This window comes from Zonotrichia albicollis, chromosome 1 (genome assembly GCF_047830755.1).
Source record: "Zonotrichia albicollis isolate bZonAlb1 chromosome 1, bZonAlb1.hap1, whole genome shotgun sequence".
Lineage (NCBI taxonomy): Eukaryota > Metazoa > Chordata > Aves > Passeriformes > Passerellidae > Zonotrichia > Zonotrichia albicollis.
Genome location: NC_133819.1, coordinates 132,060,134 through 132,081,614, shown reverse-complemented (window position 1 = coordinate 132,081,614; position 21,481 = coordinate 132,060,134). Strand labels below are relative to the sequence as shown.

General features: G+C 37.3%; 1 protein-coding gene across 1 annotated transcript in view; it reads right to left on the bottom strand.

Moving 5' to 3' along the window:
* Nucleotides 1-21,481, bottom strand: part of STK3 (serine/threonine kinase 3) — a 125,541-nt gene that overhangs the window by 43,210 nt on the left and 60,850 nt on the right. The window contains exons 9-10 of the mRNA XM_005479477.4: nucleotides 11,179-11,371; nucleotides 777-952 (exon numbers count right to left, since the gene is read on the bottom strand). Of these exons, the coding sequence (XP_005479534.2) occupies nucleotides 777-952; nucleotides 11,179-11,371 (369 nt within the window). The remainder of the gene's footprint in view (nucleotides 1-776; nucleotides 953-11,178; nucleotides 11,372-21,481) is intronic.

Sequence of the window (21,481 nt, the reverse complement as noted above, 5' to 3'; positions counted from 1 at the left end):
TTCAAAAAGGCACCATGTGATCATATTTAGCTACTGCACAGTAGTTATGAACATTTCATCCACAACAGATAAACAAAGACTTCACTGAAAACATGTTAAAAAACAAGCCAAGGTGAAAAACAGGTATAATTACTTACATAATTATATATTTCATTTTAAGTGCAACCTATAACTTAGGAACATTTTCTTTTTGATCCTGTTATAATTTGCAACATAGGCAAAATGAAATAAACTACAAATATTTTGGAGGGTAAAAACTCCAACCTAAAATTGATGAAGTTGTGTTAGGTAGAATAATTCTATGTAAAGAGATGTTTGCTATTGGAATGGTACCAAGAAGATGACTTGTGCAAAAGATTAGGTGGTCTTAAACTTCTCCAAGGGGATAGATTAAATGCCTCCAATCCAGTTTAAAATGCTTATCATTTTACTGAGATAGCCAGCAAAAATGACAACAATATTCCATGTCTATAGCAATTCTAGTTTTCTTAACAGTACTGGGTCAAATTTTAAAGTTGTTATATCACATGAATTTTAAGGAACCAAAACCATTTTTCAAAAAGCTAATTACAAAGTAATATAATGTCACACACCATTCCTCATTTAAAAAGTCCCGTGTTAATCAGGTGCACTTACTTCAACAACCAGAATGAGGCACAAAGATTAGATATCTGGACAGTATTTTTGAAATTTTATTTGCTTTAATATAGTTATACAAAGGGATTAACTATTTTTGGCACATATAAAATAAACTGCATGCAAGAGAAAGTACTTACGAAATCAAAGTCTCCATCTTGAGGGACTTTCCAGTTATCAGGGAAAACGTTTTTGGATATGTGGTAAGGTTCATGCATGTTCTGATTACAGTTTTCAGGGCTTTTATTCTTGGAATCTTGTTTATCAAAGTAGTCCATGAAAGAAGGTCTTTGAACTTGTGGTGAAGTAGCATTTCCTTGGTTAAAAGAAAACAGAAAAAAAGGTAAAAAACTATTCAAAGATTAAAGTATTAATGCACTACAAACTAAACTTCACTAATTAATTTTCCTGGGGTTTGCAGAAACAAATACAGTCATTTGTATGTGATGCAAGCCTGTTTGTCCCCTGAGGATCTCTGGCATAAAAGCTCATAGTGAAGTATGATATTTTTGTAGCAAGATACAATGTGGAGAAATGTTCAAGACATTTCAGTGTTGCACACACAAATAACAGGAGAAGTTACTTCATGCAGTATTAATTTGTTGTTATAGAGACTGAATAACACGAGGTGCTGAGCATCCCTTTGGGTGCTGAATGCCCCTAACTTCAAGACCTGGTCCATAGGCACTTGTAGGAAAGGACCAGAGTTTCACTAAAGGTGGGATTTAATCATTACTTAGAAAAAGAACTTGCAAAATACAGCCATACAAATTGTGTCTAGATGCTGCTTAATTTAATTCATTACCAATTAATATTCCCAGAAAATTACAGGATCACCCTCTATAGATGGTTGCAAAGCACCCTGTCTCCATATCCTGAGGGATTTTTTGTCATCATCAAACAGCTGCAAATGTTTTATGAAGCAGACAGGGATCAGCATGAACTCCTGCTCTTTTATCCTTTTCACAAAACTAAAGGTTAAAAAAAAAAATTCAGCCCTAAATTATTGAAATTTGTTTTCATTTGTGAGATTTCAAAGCAAATTCATTACTAAATACCATAATAAATAAACATTAACTGTCACCTCAGAGACCATATTCTGCATAGCATTGATACATTAAATGTGTCATGTCACTTCCTGGAAGTGTAACACATTTGACATGAAGATATATAAAATACATTTCCACAAATGAAATATGAAACAGGACAAATAACTAAGATTGGGGAGTGGGGGGGACCTACCACCAAATCAGACAAAACTATACATTTAAATTACAAGCATAACAAATTAATAGTAATTTTTATTTTATATAATTATTTTTACAAGTGAAAAGGAAAACTGAAATTATATTTTGAGCTTGTGTTTTACGTGACTACCAGGACTTGCTAATTATTAACTTCCTTATCTGGCTTTACACTTGTTTTTATTCATTCACTAAGCGGGTTTTTCTTCTCTCTTCCACTTCTTATTTCACCATCTCTTTCCATCTCCTCTGTCTAAAGACTTTCTAATTCATTCTAATTTTGCTGCATGGCTTAATAGCAGCCTGTTTTTTTATTAATGTTTATTTTTGTACTGCCATCTTTTCACAGAATCATCAAGGCCAGAAGAGACATTCAAGATCATCTAGTCCAACAACTGACCTAGAAACACCATAATCACCACAACCATACCCCAAGCGCCACATCCAGACACTTCCTGACACTGCCAGGCATTCCAGAGATGTTGCCCCCACCATCTCCCTGGGCAGCCCATTCCAATGCTTACTCGCTTTTTCTGTAAAAAAAAATAAATTCAGATATCTAATCTGAATCTCCCCTGGCAAAACCTAAGGCCATTTTCTCTCACCCTTTTGCAAGAGACCAACCCCCAGCTGGCTACAACCTCCTGTCAGGTCGTTGTGGAGAGCAAAAAGGTCACCCCTGAGTCTCCTTTTCTCCAGGCTAAACAATCCCAGCTCCTCACAGGACTTGTGCTCCAGACCCTTCACCAGTTCCACTGCCCTTCTCTGGACACACTCCAACACTACAATGTCCTTCTTCAAATGAGGGACACAAAACTGACCACAGGACTCAAGGTGTGGCCTCCCCAGGGCTCAGCAGATGGGGACATTCACTGCCCTGGACCTGCTGGCCACACTATTCTTGACAGAAGCCAAAACTGCATGTTGACTTATTGCTTCTTTTCTTTCTGCTGCTCTGAAAGTTTTCTGTTCCAGTAAGATTTCTTCTGGCATTTTTTAATGTGTGCTTCTACTACCATGCTCTAAGCTTTAGTGAATTTGACTTTAGCTGCTTTCCTTCAACTCCAAAATGATTCCTTCAGTCAATATGTTATTTCTATACACACCTTCTTTTCCTCACATTTTTTAGCTGATTTTTCTCTCAGTTTTTGCCACATTTTTTCACGAATTTTTTTCCTAATCCCAGATCTCTATTCACCATATTTTAATTAGTAGCAACTAACAATTCAGTGAACTAAACTCCAGGTTAAATTTAACTGACCAGACAACACACACCTCTTGTCTAGAATCTCCCAAGTTTGCCCCCACTAAACTCAAGATAACTTGAAGGATATTCCTCTGGGACTGAGGAAGGGATAAGAAGTAAACAGCAGGGATGCCAAACAACTACAGGAAAGAGCACTAAAGAGCAAAAGCCATAGTCATAGAATGGGTTAAGTTGGAAAGGACCTTTAAAAACCATCTCATTCCAGCTCCCTTTCGATGGGCAGGGATGCCTTCCACTAGATCAAGCTTCTCAAAGTCCCATCTAACCTGGCCTCGAACACTTCCAGGGATGGGGCAACCACAGCTTCTCTGGACAACTTGTTCCAACATTTTAACACCCTTGCAGGAGATAATTTCCTCCCAATACCTACTCTAAACCTGCTCTCTTTCAGTTTAAAGCCATTATGCCTTGTCCTGTCACTACAGGCCATTGTCAGAAGTCCCCCTGCAGCTCTCCTGTAGGCTCCCTGTTAAGTTCTGCAAGGTCCTACAAAGTCTCCCTGGGAACTCATGCAGAGAATGAGTCTTCTCCAGGCTGAACAGCTCCAGCTGTCTCAGCCAGTTTTCATATCAGAGGTGCTCCACCCCTCTGATCATTTGCATGGTCCTCCCCTGGATTGGCTCCAATAGCTCCATGTTTTGGGGTCCTAGGGCAGAACAGAGTATTACACGAGGAGTCTCATGAGAGCTGAGTAGAGCAGGAGAAAAATGGAAGAGTCTAAATTTAAAAAACCACACATTTATAAAACAGATCCAAGAGAAGATATTAGCATGAAGGAGGTAGAATTAAAAACAGAAATACAATGCACTTTCTTAGTACAAACTGTTCATTACTTAGTGATTACTGCCCAAAACCCCTGAAACTGTTTGTACCAAAAAAGATAGGACACCACATTGCTGGCCTTTCACAACCAATTTTTTCTTGTGTTGAGATGGCTGTACTTAAGTTTCATCCCTGAGACATAGTTATAAACAAAAAGATTGCCAGTGTCTCTGTGCAAAATTCCAAGTACCAAAATGTTTGCCCATTACAGGTAAGGAAATCTCCATTCTCTCACATATAAGGCAATACTAAAGATTTTCCAAGCACTGCTCAGAATTTTTAAAACTATTCTGCTTGTAATTTTTAAAACTATTATAAATAATCTTCCTTATACATGTAATAGAAGACTACCTACACACAGAAAACAAACCATCCCCTCTGAATTCCTTTTTACCAAATGCATATTATGGAAATTGGGTCAACAGGATTGAAATTACTCCAAGGTAAGCAAAGAACATTTTATTTTTTCACTTTGAGAGTATCTTTTATGTTTTGCTAAGTAAGAATTTAGACCTCACTTCTGATTTTAACTGAGCATACAGTCAGTTAGCCCAATTAAAACAGCAAGAGCTGCTTACCTTCACTGCAAATACAAAAACTCACAGAGAAAACCAGAAATGTGACTACAAAACGATGAGACCAGAGGTATTTCAATCTTTTTTTTTGTTTCTTCCTCTAATGTAAAAAATCCTGAAGAATTTATTTAGAAATTAATTTTTAAGGTTCTATTTTTATAAATAAATAAATGAAAAAAGAGACACTAATCCAATCTCTAGCTAACCTAACAGGTTCAGTTAGGGTTTCATAGGAATGGGTAGACATCTACCAGTTTAAAGGCCATGTGAAAGCTGCTATCTCTTTTGTATTTACATTAGAAAACACTCAGGATCTTTATGTCAGAGCAAACTGATAAAGGTTGCATCTTTTTTTTCCCCAAAATAAGATCATTTTGGTCTGAAATTACTTTTTTACACTTTCATGAATCACAGAGTTATCTTCTGTTATCTTTTCAAGCATCTTTCAAAAACCGAGAAAACTGGAAGTATAATATGTAAAGATTACCTTAAGGGCAAATAATTCACTCATCTATTCAGTAAGTTACACTTGCCACAAAAAATCTGCAGCACAGTCACTATCACTCCACACTTGCACTGAAAGCTTATTGTGTAATAGCCTGTTCCATTCTAGAAAGATCTGGATTTTTCCTTCTTCTAAATATTTGCTTTTCAATAAGCAATGATCATGTTTAAAAATGTTTTCCACCATTTCAATATTTAAGAATATCTGTCTTCTACCATCCCTACAACTTGCCTACTGCAAAGACAGCTTGGGGGAAAAGGCCATAACAAAACAACAGTCAGAAAGTGCTAGAAAGCCATAAAACACAGAGAGCACCACTGGTGCTGAAAACACTCTACCTCAGCAATACCTCTGATAGGAACACAGCCAATAGGGATGTACTCAAATATAGTTTCTTCAAGTTTCTTCCAAAAAGTATCCTGAATAAAATGAATGAGGTAACAACACAACACCAACTCTATGACACTGTTTCAAAAACATATCATAAATGAAACAAGTAATTCTCAATACACATTTCAAAATAAAGAGGAATGCACACTCCATTCTAATACGTGTTTTGGTAAAATTCCACCGATGCGTCATCTACCATGAAAAATTATTTTGCAGTGAAGCATTTCCAACAGAAAAGTATTATATTAACATCAAATTGATTTTAAACCTGTTTAAAAGTTCTGCTGTTAGTTAACAAGGAAGGTCAGCAGAGGAGGGTGCCCATCTCCTACAGAAAGGAGACTCCCACTACAATTTCCTGGGAGGGCACAGGTGCTGGTATTTTGTTTGTTTGGCATTTTGGAGTGGAGGGTTTGCAATGTCCAGTAGAAAGTACATAAGCCTTTCTCTCACTCTGTGACTACCAAGACACTGGACCTCTTCTGCAGCTGCATATCTATGGAGGAAAGCTTTCTTCCTTTTGCCAAAAGGCACGAGCTTGCACAGCCTTCTACATTCTGTGGATATCCATCTACCACTCAACTGAGGAACATTTTCAGCTGCTTGATGAAGTTAGGGATGTGGTTCTCCTATCTGAAGTGCTTCTGTGAACATCCTGCCATTATCTTTTATTCCCTCAAAATACACTGCTCAGTCACTGTTGAGTCAGAAGCTGTAAAGCAATCAGCCTCCTTTAGACCTGTACATACCTATGTGCTCTCACCCCTGCTGCAAAGGCAACCAGAGCTTATACAACATCATACTCTACTCAAGTTTAGTATTCCATACATTCCTACCACTACTCTCTCCCCTCACAAGGTGCCCTGCAACACAATGGCAGTAATTCTAGGAAATGGGAGGCAGAAGCCTAGAATGTCAACTTGACCTCAAGTCTCCAGGCAAATGCATCTAACAGTGAACTACCACATGAGAAGCTGCACAGCCACCTCCTTCAGCCATATTTTAAGCAGGAATTGTGACTGTATTTTATGAGTGGGAAAGTTCGGCCGCTAACACTCACCTGTTAAGCAACCACCTCAAAGAATTAGAGGTCAGGCTACTGGGAAGCACAAGGAAGCAGCAGTAGAAACTGCATCAGTTACTTAGGCCAGAGCAGCTGGGATTCTACCACAGGACAGATCCAAGAAATGTTTGACTTCTGAGAGCTGTATAACAAAGTAGTTACTGAGTTCACAGGTTTTGTATCCCAGTGACTTATACACCCAAGCCTTCATTCAGAATTGGGCTTCATCCAGTCTTTTGTTGGTTGTATGACACACCTACTTACCAGAAGTAGTTGTAACTGGCATCTAAATGGAAAATCCACATAATTTTCAACTAGTTGAAGCTTTCAGAGACTTTTTGAAGGACTATGAACCCAAGTTACAATTTTTAATGAGAAAAAATTTCTAGCACAAAACATTTCTTTGCTTCTTGAGAATAAGACTTGTAAAACTGGTTTAATAATTTTGGGGTTTTTTTACCCTCACTCCCTGGAAAAAAGAAAAAATATTCAATTATACTACTATTATAATAATGGAATATTCTGAGTTGGACAAGACTCATCAGGATCATGGACTCCAACTCCTGGCCCTGAATAGGACACCCCAAGAATCACACCATGTGCCTGAGAGCATTGTTCAAACGCTTTCTATCAATCCATTCCAGCCGAATTATACTTTATTTCTGGTTTTAGCAAAACAAAAGAAAATGCACATTAAACTAGCATTCTGCAACAGCTCTGAAAAGCAGAATTGACAACAACATTATTTAAGAAGAAAAATCCCCATTTTAAAAATATACTACTACTAGTGACATAAATGAACAACTTTATTACCAGTCACAGAAAATGGCTTGAGAACCAATACAGACCTGTAAACATCTATCACCTCTATACATATACACCTATATATGGCACCAAGCAAACCATCTTACTGGGGGCACAGTAAACATGCCTGACTGAAAATACATCTGTGAAGTGTAAATACCTAGGCTACAGCAACACTGAAACCAGCCCATAATTGAGTTTCCTTACAGAACTCCTACTGAAATTAAGACATAAGGTGTTATAAAACACATTTCACCAGCTTTTGCTTGTCAGCTGAAACACCAGCTGAAGTAAGAGTTTTGAAACACCAGTCCAGAGCTATCCAAGCATACACCTCATATCACAGAGGAGACTGACTTACAATATCAAATAATCCCTTACCCTGGATGCTGAAATCACTAAAAAATAATGAATAAACAAACTCATGAATTCTTCTATCCCCATGAAGGTTCTACAGCATGGTGCATGTCCTGCTGTAATCAAAAATACCATTATGTATAATAAGACAGGAAAGTAAGTGCTGGAACCAAATCTGGTGCCTGACAGCTGAATGATTAAACCATCACTTGCCTCAGGCTATCTCCAGTTTGCCAACTTTGCTGGAGTTATTGGAGTTATGCTGCTCAAAACACTCATCTGTTGGGGGGGGAAGAACAGGGAAGGAAATCTGCTGTCCCAAAGATTATATTCTTATATTTGATTAGCAGGAAGAATAGATTTAAGAATTACACTGACTAAACCTAAAATGTTCCCGTCTTATAGGGCAAAAAGTAATAAAACAAAACCTGATTACTTTTCTACATTCTAGCTATCAAATGCCACCTCATGACTTCTCCGTCCCTGTCTTTGAATACATTCATTACCAACCACAAACTATCTCTAAGTTTCACCAAAGACTGAAGCAAGAGTTGGAAATCCACAATAAACCCAAACTGCACTAAGAGACAACTTCTTTTCCAGCCCAATGCAGACAGCCAATGTGAATTCAAACAGGGCAAAAAAGAGAAGCAGGGGCATGTGTGTGAAAAAGAGAAAAGAGAACAACCACAAAGAGAACACCACAAAGCCCTAACACTAAGCCTTGCTGAAAAACCACAAGGGGAACGTGAGGAAGCTGCTCTGAACACTGGTCTCTCCACTGACATATGAAAAGGCTTCTACACAAAAACAAGTAAAACCCAGGCAACTGAAGAGGTAATATTTCCATCATTCTCACTCTCTCCTCTACTCCACATTAAACCTCCTAAAGTAAAGTTCCTCCCAACTCTCCTATGTTCTTCATTTGCTTTCCTCTTTCCAGGTACATACCACAGAGTGTCTGTTCAGAGCATGCACAGGCATACCAAGCAAGACAGGATAAATGTTGTTTATTACTAGACTGTATAATGTATGTTGGGGCAGAAGGACAGGCCTCTTTTTGTTCCAAATCCCAATTTTATCTGGGCACAATTCCCTATTTGTGAAAAAATATGGTTTTAGTTATTTTCTGTCATGGCTCCCAGAGGCCTCCAAGCATGGGTACTTATAAATAAAAACATATTATTGTTTCTTATTTTGTCCTTGAGCAGGGAAACAAAAGGCAGAAGGAAACAAAACATGAAACTAAACACAACAGCAATTAAATAAGAAGTTTGTCATAAATATTTTGTGTCTCTAGGAAGGAAATGAAATCTCTCTTCCCTAGTTCACGAAGTTTATTCCTCCAACCTTCTTGCTTGCAATGTTATTCAGCAGTACCAAAGAGCACTTTTAAGATACTAATTTTATTATAACCAAATCATGCAAACATCCAGAAAGTGCCTACTTTGCCTCTAAAGGTATACTGGAAAAAGCAACTAATCTCCAAAATCTCCTGTCTTTATTGAGTATAAAGAAACACAAAATCTGTGTCTGCCTTTCAGGGACATAAAGGATTTTTATGTCCCTTCCTGGTGACGTTTCGTTAGGAAACTTGCTGTTGCTTCTATTTCAGCTAATAGCACAACAATCAAAGAACCAGAGGACCAGCTACAGTGGACATGATTTATATTCATTTTTAGCTGAGAGATGTGGAGGTCCCATTCTTGAATTATTTCTAGTTTTTAATGTAAAAAATGCAAATAATGCATGCCTAATGCAAAATACAAGAAATTTCAGCAAGTAAGTGCTGAAATCAAACCTGTGGCCAACAGCTGAATGATCAAACCATCACTTGTCACGAAGCAAACTACCTCCAGTTTGCTGGATTTGCTTTGCTGCAGTTACAGGGCTCAAGACAATCATCTACAGGACAGGATGGAGGGGAAGGAGAATAATCCCAAGATTATTCTTGTTTGAGAAGAAAGAAGAATGGGATTAAGACATATACTGATCAAATGTGAAGATACAGAAAGGCAACTCCCTAACTACAGATTGTAACTGGAATCAATTAAAAATTTACAATAACAGTACATTTTAAAAGCAATTCCGCAGCAGACAAATAAAACACAGATTAAGAGATTGCAATGCAAACCCAGTGCCACTCTTCTGATCTGTTGGGCCTAGCAACAGGAATTTCCTCTCAGCATATATAAAAACCGCATGGAGAGTGTGGTGCAATTTGGTAAACTACTTCCACAGAACTTACTTACAAAGACTGATTTGTCAAGCTGCATAGAAACTGCACTAAACATAATTCATAATACTTCCACCCTAAAAATTAATTCTAAATTTTTTCGTACTATCTTCCCCATTTTTTTTTATCACACAGCTGAGAACTCTAAAGGAAAAACAAAATAAAACCCAAAACAAACCACAAAAAAGCCAAACAAGCAACATCTACAAAACTTCTTTTTCCTTCCAACTTCCTGTACACACACAAAAAGTTTCTGCATTGCACTTCCAAATAATCTTGAGCAAATTACATCAGGTATCTACATGCAAACACAAATGCAGCTTTGTATTTGCTATGAAACACTAGTCATTTATTTGGCACTGAATTCCACTCTTGAGATATTAGCTCTCTGTATTACACACACAACAACTTCCCACAGCCTCCCCTCCCTGCAACTGCCTGGAGTTAAACATTGCATTGTGCCTCATGGAATCAGGCAGCTACAGCCTGAGTTAGAGTCATCTATTGATGCTGCCTAATCATGCAAATAATTCTATTAAAATTCATGGACCTCAATCTGCAGTAGTCTTCAGCCAAACAATGAGCATATCAGCTAGTAAGTATGTAAATTAACTATTTTTAAAATGTGCATTTATAGATATTTCAGTATAAGTTATATTTTTATACATAAAACATTCACAATTCTTTATCTCCTGGTTATGTACTCCCTCACATGCTGCCAAAATCAATTAGAACTTCTTAGTTAGTTTCAATAATCTTTTGATCATTGCCTTAAATCAATCATTGTTGAATTACATTCCAAAAAATGTCCAAATAATTATTTGCTTAAAAAATGCAGATCTGCTAAGTGATCATGAGTTACAAAACGATTTTGCAGCAAAATATATTACTGATTGCTGACCCCAAAGAGAGTCATGATACATTCCCAGGACCACTGACATTGAAACAGCAGCCTCTCACATAATCACACCAGTTTAGCTCCAACAAACTGGTCCAGGTGTACGTGGGACAGGAGACAGAGACAAGCAGTGCAATTCACAGAAGGACAATTTGAGAGTCCTCTAGAGAAACTTAGCAAAGCACCAAAACCAGGCTTCTGCTTTGAATCTCCCACTACAGTCAACTTTTTCTCTACAAATTACGGACTGCTTAGAGACACAAAAACCCCTCTTCCCCTGTTTTAACCACAGAACTTCACACTTTAAAGCCTTTCATGATACAACACTGTCATGCAGCATGAGAAAACACATTATTAGAAAAAAGCAAATTAACAACATACGTTTCACGGTCCCATCTTCCTCTTCATCATCATCACTGTTGATTACCATGGTCCCCAAGTCTGATTCCAACATGGTGCTGTTGTGCTCAATCATTGTCTGAGCGCCCTCACTCATTGTGCTGGTGGCTCTCATGGTACCAGCGCTCTCTGAATTGGTCTTCACCATGGTGTGAGAGTCCAGCTCATCTTCATCCTATGGGGAAACATTTGCCAGGACACAGCAGATCATTAAAACAAAGGTAAGATGCAATCACTTATTGATTAGTATTTCATCTTTTTGTGACCTAGTTGTACTGCTGGTCTCCAGGCTTAAACTTTAAAAGAAATCACAAAATAAAAAATCTTTCATATAAAGAAAAACAAAAACTCGTCTCTCTCACAGATGCATAGCAGGGTAAGTATAACCCACACATTCACTTTGCATTAGCATTCAGGTTTGAATTATCTTTGTGATTTTCATGACCCACTTTATCTCTCTGGGTTCCAAAAATCACTAACACAATTTACAGAAAGAGATTTTGCAGTTTTGCAAGGGACTGTCACAAAGGGTGCTGACCAACCTTAAGATCATGCCCAGCATCTGACATTACATACAGAGCCCAGATGATGGGCTCATGTTCAATTTAGCTATTGAACAAACAGAATTTTTAAAGTCCTCCTCAGAAACAAAAAACTTGACTTACTTCAAGTCTTTAGTTCCATTTTAAAATCTTTGTTACAAATGTGAGTAAATAACTTGTTAATACCACACAGAAAAATAGCCTTTGAACACATACTTACCTAAGTGTGGGGGAGATGATCAAGGAGATAGACAGTAATATTTTGAATTGTTAACAGTAATGGGCTAGGAATTTTGAAACAGAGCACTAATGGCAATCCAGTTAATGAAATATGGAATTCATATGGAATATCAATATTTGAAAACACTAATGGGAAATCCCACTGGTTTCCAAAATCTGATTTAGAATATATAGACATCACAGCATTTCAGGAGTAATGTGATGGACTGTGACTACACACATTTTCTATTTGAACAAAATCTATTACTCAAGGTAAAAAAAAAATCTCATTTGTTGATTAAATGTAAGCAAAAATACTCATCACAATGAAGTTACTCTATGTCAAATTGTTGTATTTTAAATACAAATGCTACTTTCACGAGTTCTATAGCCATATAGGCATCCATTTCCTCTATTGTGTCAAAATTTCATTAGAGTTCCTTGATAAATGGATTTTATTCCTGATAAGCAAAATATTTTAGTTACATAGCTTGGAAGACTATTACATAACCCTTGATTTTTATTTTTTTTTTATTTACCCCTTACAAATAACATGGTGTTGCTACATAGAATCACAGAATGCTTTAGTTTGGAAAAGACCCCTAAAATCATCAATCTGTTAATCTGGCACTGCCAAGTCCACCACTAAATCATCACCCTAAATGCCACATCAACAAGACTTCTAAATACATTCAGGCAAATATGTAACATTAAAACAAGCCTTCAGCCACTAAGAAATTTCCCCTTTGTTCCTAAATCTTTGCATTGCTTTACAGATTTTAAATGTTAAACTACAAAGTGACTTTTAAGTGCAGGAGCTGGGGAGAACAGAGGCAGAATGCCAGAAAAAGTAAAGCCCTGACTCAAACCCCTGCAAGGTCTGGCACTTTGTGTTTCTCACTGAACTCACTCCCTGGCATGGCAGACAATTTGCCTCTCGCACAGACACACCAGCTGCAGGCCTTGAGTGCCTGTTCACTAAGGGCTGCTCTAGGTAGATATAGAAAATTGAGTGCAGTAATACCAGCTCCTGAAAATTATTCTATTGCATCTCAAGTAAGAGATACAATACCAGATTTAATTTTGATAGTCCGGCCAACAGCATACCACAATGAAGCCAGGATACAAACTAAACAGATTTAAATAAAAGTTCCGAATATCAAAAGAATAATTATTTTCCAGATTATAATTTACAAAAATACTTGAGGAGTTCATTTGCATTCTTTCAGGGTTTTTGGGGTTTTTTTAGTTGCATTCTATTTAGTACCCTACCCTTAAAAAAACTGTGATATTCCCAAAGATACAGACAGCTTAGAGCTACAGCACTAGGCAACTGTGACAGTGAAAAAATGAGAATATTTTGGTACTGCTCCTCCTGGTGGCAGCTTCCATTTTCTTTACTATTTACCACCAAATGTTACTGTTAACCCCAGTATTTTCTATGAATTGCATTTTCCCACTTCTAAATAGGGTACTCAGAAAAAAAAGTAGTTTTGCATCACATTTTAAAAGTGCCAGAACAGTTAACCTACAAGTGTTTCTTTCCGTACTGCAATACAACATAAAGCTGACTCACAACATACTGGTGTTTCGCCTATTAATCACTACAAATGTGGCATCTCTCACATAAAAATCTCTGAGTTTAAGGCACAGTTACATCTGATATACAGACCAGGCTTACTAATATTAATATCCATATTACTGTGCACTTGCAGTGCATATGGCCTTAAACTTACCTAAGCTGAAATAAGAAATTAAACAAACACTTTCCTGGAGCTCAAAACTTTAATTGTACAACTAATGGGAAAAGGTGATGGCTAACAATATCAACAAATATGAAATGGAGTCCTAAATTACCATTTTGATAACTTCTGCTTAATTGAAAAAGTATCTTTTATCTCTTCAGTCAAATCAACTACCTGGACTTGGCCCAAAGAATAGCATTTCATTTTCCAGGCTGAGTGCCAAAAGCCTTTGTCTTAGCACTGTCTCTCAGCAAAGAGAAGAGTTATCTTTTAGCCCCTAGGAGAGTAAGGATCACAAAAGCTCACCTTAGTACTAGAGGAACAGTTGCCATAAAAAGGGAAGCACACAACAATTTTGATGAATGGTGTTTTCCTTATATCAGGAATGATGTATTGAGACAGAACAATGTCAAACTTCTCGTGGCCTGTGCACAGCCCAGAATATTTAATTCTGGAGCTAACACAGATTGCTTCCAGAACTGTCACTCCAGTATTTCTCATAAATATGAGATTCAGCTAACATGGCAGTAGATTACACACTACACTGGTTCTGAGAAGGTAACTTAATAAAAACATGCAGTGGGTATCCAAGTTATGGATGTGCACATTTACATGAGAGTTGAAAGTGATTGCTTCATACAAATTCTGATTCATGCTTTACGCTACATAAATATTGGCGTAGAACTTGTGATCTGTTGTTAAAAAAGGTAAACACATTGATTAAATAAAAACAAACACAATCTCAATTTTAAGCAGGAAAAAAAAGAGACGCATTAAAGCTGAAGTGTCCTGTTCTCATATTGTTTATGAAAACAGATACAAGAATCAAACAATAAAAACAACTAACCCTGGAGTTAAACTGTCTGCTGCTTTCCTGTGTACAAGTAACAAGCAACCAAACTGGTATTTGGAAGAGGTATCAGTTACACCACTGTACAGTGACAGAAGGTGAGGCACAAGCAAGAACTCTAAAATCTCTTTAAATGCTACAGAAATAACGACAGACTACAGAAACTCTGAATAATATCATAATGTAAAGTACAAGTAAAGTATCAGCAATAACCTGCAACCCTATAAGACTAACCCTCCAGATGTCCTTATTTACCAGAATGATGTTATTAACAAAATCAACCCTTAGAGCATAAAAACACAATCACAGACGTTTGATTATCAGGACAGAAAATTCAAAGACTTCAGCAGAGACCACACCAAGACTTCATTACATACTTGTAAAATAAAAGATCTCATCACACAAGAAGTTTTCTCAGAGAAGTAGGCCCTGCAGACCGTACCAGAGTCTACATCAGTACAGAAGTGAATGAGCCGAGGTGATAAAGATTAAATGGTTTTTCTGTTTCCTTTTAAACATCAGGAGGGATGAAGACTGATAAAAAACTAAACAAGAGAAGCAAATACAGCAGCAGTTACTTTAAAAATCTCTCTACCTATGGTTTGGCATGTTAAAAGAACACTAGAGGGCAGCAAAGACGGCCAACTCGGCTGCAACGTATTAAAGGAAGATTTATTTACATGCTGGCAAAATTAAGTATCCTGTAAAATCATTTCATTTACTATTAACACCTCATCATCACCTTTGAAAAATATAGCTGTAGTCACAGCTATCTTTTTTTAAAGCACTGCAGTAGCTACATAAACACACAACTTAGTTTGGTCAAGCAGAAGGATTTTGTAAAAGCTCCTAACGTAAAGCCAAACTTCAGCCTGAGTATATGATTAATACTGAGCACACAAAGCTTAGACCCATCAGTGAAACAGGTAAAAACTTAACTTTCAGCACACAGTCAAATCCTATCACATTCAACAGACATCTGTCACAAAACAGCACTTAAGCACATGTTCTACCTACAGGTAATGAAGCCTTGCTGCATGCTTGTACCTCCCCAGGTTTATTCCTCCTATAACCAGTTTCTGGCTCCATACTGCTGTAGGTTTTAACAATATGCTGTTTTTCTAACTTCAGGACACCTAAAGGATTGCAATCAAATCTAATTAACACATATGTCAAGTGTTCTTTGGCATGAAGAAAAAATGGCAGGGAAAGTTTTAACACTTTCATACAAAATTACATGTGTGTATATATATATATATATATATATATAGTTCAACAAATACATGCAAACACATGAAAGAAGCATGAAAGCAAATATAAAAACCTTCAGAAAAGTACAGCACAGTGTATCAGATTTAAAATACAAAATAACTCATATGATTCACTAGTTCCTTTACAACACTATAAATATTGTAATAATATAAAGGAATAATTACAGCAATTATTTCTTAGAGTCTCAAAATACAGATGCCAACTTTTCATAATTGATACAGGATTAACCAAATAATCCTTTGTATGAATGAATAAATAATTCTAAATATAGGAACAATTGATTATTGACAGTTGGCTTTGGTGTTGATAGTTGTCAACCATCAAGGGCCCAAGAAAAAAAAAAGGGATCACTGAAGTAGTAATTCCTTGATTTAATACTCTAAAAGATTTCAACATTTCTCACATCATAGCAACATTAAATTGTAAAAGAAAACATACAGAGAGCTGCTTGTTAGCTCACTCCTTTAAAGGTCCACACAAACAAATATTTAGACACGTTTTCTGTAAGCTGCCAGGCAATGAGTTACTTTACATTCCCATAATATAGCTGCCCAGCTCCAGCATCCACTTCACATCACACTTCCAAAAATGCACAAGAAGAGATTGGTAATGTCTCAATGCCTAAACTAACATTTAAACTTTGATATCGGGATTAACCTTCTGTAGAACACAACACTTGTGATTTTTGCTTAATTAAAAAAAGCTGTACAACTACCTCAGCACCTATCAAAACATGTCAGTTTGTCACAAGGTATTCTCATCACATGAGCAGCTCTCATAACAGGCATAAAATCAATTCTGAGCACACTATTTATAATGATACTATATCTCTCAGGAAGGATACAGACATGAAGACTGTATTCAACCTGGACATTTATTTAGAGATCTATAATACAAAGTTTTTAACAGTAAAAAATATTTACAGTATTTACATTTACAACTTCTCACGCTATAAAATGTTCACATTTTATGTGGTGAAAAGGAAAAATTTTTAGGGGGGATGTAACTCTTCCTCACCTGAAGGACAAGTGAATTGATCCTGAAAATTAAGTACATAACTGTGAAAACTTTGCATCTGATTATTTCTCCAGATCCACACAATCCATTTACTTCCGGTAATGTAAGTCACTTATAACTTGAGTGCCCATTACTATACAATAAGTGACTTTAAGAAGGTATTAAAGCACAAAAATGTATTCAAATGTAACTGTTAGGGTTAAACAGGTTTCCTAACATAAGAAACTTCTTGATGGGTCTCAAATCATGTACTAGGGAGTAACGAGCTGAACTCCTCACAATTTACATAGGAAATACCTGGGGGTTAGATCAATACATTCAAGCCCCTGACAGGTTAACTGAAACCATTCTTTTTCAATAGTATATGGACTCAATTCACTGCCTATGAGAGAACTTTAACCTCAATAGACTCCACTTAACACTAACACCAATATTTCCTCTTGCTTTTAGATGTTGTTAAATATATATTTCTCAAAGTTCGAGTCTGTTTCTACAGGGAGGCTTTTACAGTAGTATGATTGGGGAAAAAAATCCATTTTTGAGTGGTTATTTTTCAAAATTGAAGCACCAGGTGGCCATTACTTTGCAACTGAACAGTGACTCCAATTCTAGACACAATCTAAAACCATTAAGACATATTAAAATATGAAGAAATACATGCATTACTTACTACCACTACATAAGGTAACACAGGGATTGTCCTTAGCTCTTTCTAGCATTGTTGCCATCACTGCAGACTTACCAAGACCTGAATTTTTATCTGAACTATAGGATCATGTAGTCTTGTAAACCACATACAAGCAGCCCTGTATTTCTTATGGGATTCTGTGCAACTGATGTATAAGGAAGAGAAATGCACAAGGGTTATTTATGTTTATCCCTGAATGCTGGACTGCTGACTTCATCCACTACCAAACTACCACTACCACTACCACTACCAATTACACCAAACTGGCACTCATATTATCTGCTTTCCCTTTCCTAAAAGAAAATAATAAACACTCAGAAGTGCAGAAAAAATTGGTTTATTCTTTTTCTGGCAGTTCCACAAACAAGTTCCAAATTAAATGAAAGACACATTATTGTCAAATTATTATTCACTTCAAATTATTTTAAAGTGAAGCGTAGGGTTGGGGAATTGATTGATTCTTTCTCAAAAATGACAAACACAAATATTGTAATGCTTTCATTTTATTCTTTCAGATTTTTAACCTGGTTTCCTCCAATAACTTGTGGGTCCACTGATTAGCCTCTACTTAGTAAGCTTACAAAACTAAAATCAGAATACCACTTACTGCAGGCTTCACTTACACCTAACGTTGTACAGGAGCTTTCCACTATGCAGTATGTGAGCAACATGCATTCAAGAAACACCTTACAGAGAATGTGTTTAATTGAAAAGAAAATGGTAAAGTTTCAACGAATCACAGAATGTTTGGGATTGGAAAGGACATTAAAGACCATCTAGTACCAACTCCGCTACCACGGACAGGGACACCTTCACCTAGGTCAGACTGCTCCCATCCAACCTGACCTACAGCACTTCATGAATAGGCATCCACAGCTTCTCTTAGCTACCTGTTCTAGTGTAGCTTCTCTTAGCAAGCTGTTCTACACACCCTCTCCACAATGAATTCCTCCTAATATCTAATCTCAATCTATTTTCCTTCAGATAAAAGCCATCACCCCTATAGGACATGCCCTTGAAAAATGTCCTTCAGCTTTCTTGTAGGCCCCCCTAGGCACTGGGACAAGTTCATGTTGCGGTTTCCTAGTTTGGATGAGTTTGCACTTCTGGCTGATCAGAACCTTTGGTGACAGCAACTGTACAAGATTCTGGGTTATCTCTCAAATGAAACTGGAATTTCTTACAATGATATAAGAAATGCACTGCACTGAAACTGCTGCAAGACATAGGAAGTCTGTTTTATAACCAAGCAACTATTATAACCAGACCAGAACAAAATTTGTTCTGCATTGTAACACACAAAAGATATTCATAGGTCACTCCAAAAACTGTTTTTGTCAACGAGGAAATCCCTCCTCACCTCACCATCAATATTCTTAATTTCAAACACTTGTATGCTCACTTTTTCTATTAAAGCCAAGTGTTTCAAAACTTTTTTCACTCCAGACTTACCAAGCAACAAAAAATTATTAGAGATACATTTACTGATAGCAAAATCACATTTACTACCAAATACCACCAGTTTTAATAACTGTTAAATATTTCATCCTAACTACAAATCTTGTAACAGATTATTTTCTTAAACCATAAAACTGTGGGAAAATTCAGGGAATTTAAAAAATCTCAATAGCATTAAAAAATACACAAAATTATTTTTTTATAGTAGGTATAAAAATCTTCTTTTACTTGATCTTTTTACAATGGGAAGCTTTTGAAAATGTTTAATTCTTCAATTTAAACTTAACAGCAAAAGCACCTGGACATCCTCTTGTCCGTTATAAGATATTCTTGCATGTCTCTTAATAGACCTTGTAAAAATAATTTAGTGCTAATTGTTAATATTAGTTAAACAATTACAGCCTGGAAGTCAGCATCTGCAGTGCAAAACAAAAAGGAGTACACAACATCATATAGCAAAAGATGATAAAAGCATTCTGAAAGAACATATTGCTGAAGTTTTTACCAGACTCTATCATCCTTCTCTTTTTGTCATCTTAAAATGTCATCTACTGATCCCTCCACTGAAGGTAATACTACAAAGCTTCATTTTCCAATTTCTCCCTTTCTGTCTTTCACTGTGCTGAAGTCATGCTCTTCTTTCTGTTTTTCTGCTTCCTTTCTTTTCTGAACTAGCTAGTCTCATTCACAAGCCCACTTTCATGGCTTTCTCCTATTCTGTCACTATTTAGTACCAAGAAGTCAGCTCTGCCTCAAATTTGCCTCTTCCCTTTCTCACCTGTGAAATTTTCAGACCTTTACTCTTTTCTCACATCCTATGCAACTACAGGGAGGGCTGCCTCTAGCCCTCTGCAAGACTGGCCTTTGGAACTCCTCTACATCATGATCAGAAAAAAAAAAGAGCAAGGTATGCAAATGCTGAGCTGCCAACTGCTCTGACCTTCTGCCTTATATTGAAGAGCAATTTCTTCAAGCAGAGGTTGACCTCTGGTTCTGGGTTTGTTGTTGTTCATGCACTGCTATATGATTCATAGGCCCTAAAATTCTATTAGTGTAAGCTAAAAAATGACTTAGCATTTCTATATACTACAACAGCACTCATTTTAAGGAGCAAACCAATCTTTTAACAATAGTGGCTAATTAGACAAATTAGGCACTGCATTAGAGAAAGTTGCCAGGAGGTGCAGGAAGGTGAGTGATCCTTCCCTTTTGCCCCACACTGCTGACACCACACCTGGAGTGCTGGGTCCACTTCTGGGCTCCTCAGTATGAGAGACATGGACACACCAGAGAGAGTTCACAAAGGGCCACAAAGATGACCAAGGGACTGGAACATCTCTCCCAGGAGGAGAGACTGAGAGCTGGAACTGCTCACCCTCGAGAACACAAAGCTCTAGGGGACCTCATCAGCATGTGTAAATATCTGAAGGGCAGGTGCAAAGAGGATGAAGTCAGGCTCTTTTCAGTGGTGCCCAGTGACAGGAGCAGAGGCAATGGGCATATAATGAGAAGAAGATTTCCTGTGAACACCAGGAAACACTCTTTGTACCATGAGGGTGAGGGAGCACTGGCACAAGCTACACAGGGAGGTTGTGGACATGGCCCTAGGCAGCCAAACCTCAGTGGCCCTGCTTAGGTAGGGGGATTGGACAAGATGACCTCTGCAGGTACCTGCCAATCTCAACCACTCCATGATTCTGTTTTCTCAGCCCTGTTAACCAAAGATACTCCTGTTACTTTCAGATTTGAGGCACTTATCTTCTGTACTTAGTGACCAGCAGATTCTTGCTGTCTTTTTTACTCCAACATGTTCCCTTACAGCACCGCAAAAGCTCATGGCAGAATTCCCAACCACTACAATGGTAACACAAGTAACACATTGCTGCCTCAATCCTGGATTTGAGGTTCTCTGACACTGAACACTAAACTGGGGGAAGTATGAAGGGAAGGAGTTGGGGGTGGGGAGGGTGGCAAAAGTGCACTGTTAGGTTCTGACTTCTGTACCCATGCAAGAACCACGAGGAGTTGCTAAATTCTGCCTCAGTTGAGGTGAACCAAACTTGTGTTACATCCTTCCATGCAGGAGAGGGAGAGGGAGATGTACACCACATCCTTAGCTGGCACAGACTGTGCCCAGCAATGTGATCTGAACCTCAGACTAAGTAATCAGATGTCATGCTTAATTTTGGGTTAATGCAAAAGACATCAACATTGCCCAATAAGGAAGATTAAAATAAGATTTTCCTTCTAGTTCAGAAGGAAATAGTATGGATGAAAGCAAGCTAGTAAAGATATCAGATTTTTATGTCAGTAATAAATCAGTATCTTCAAAAATCAACGATTCAATAAGTCAAGTCACAAACATCAACTCTGCATGTCGAATCACACAGAGGAAAATTTCCTAACGTAACAAAAATAATCTCAGCCTTCCCTGCCTGTTTGTTACTGAGTAAGCAAACGCGATTTAGAGTAAACCACCTTCATAAAAACAAGC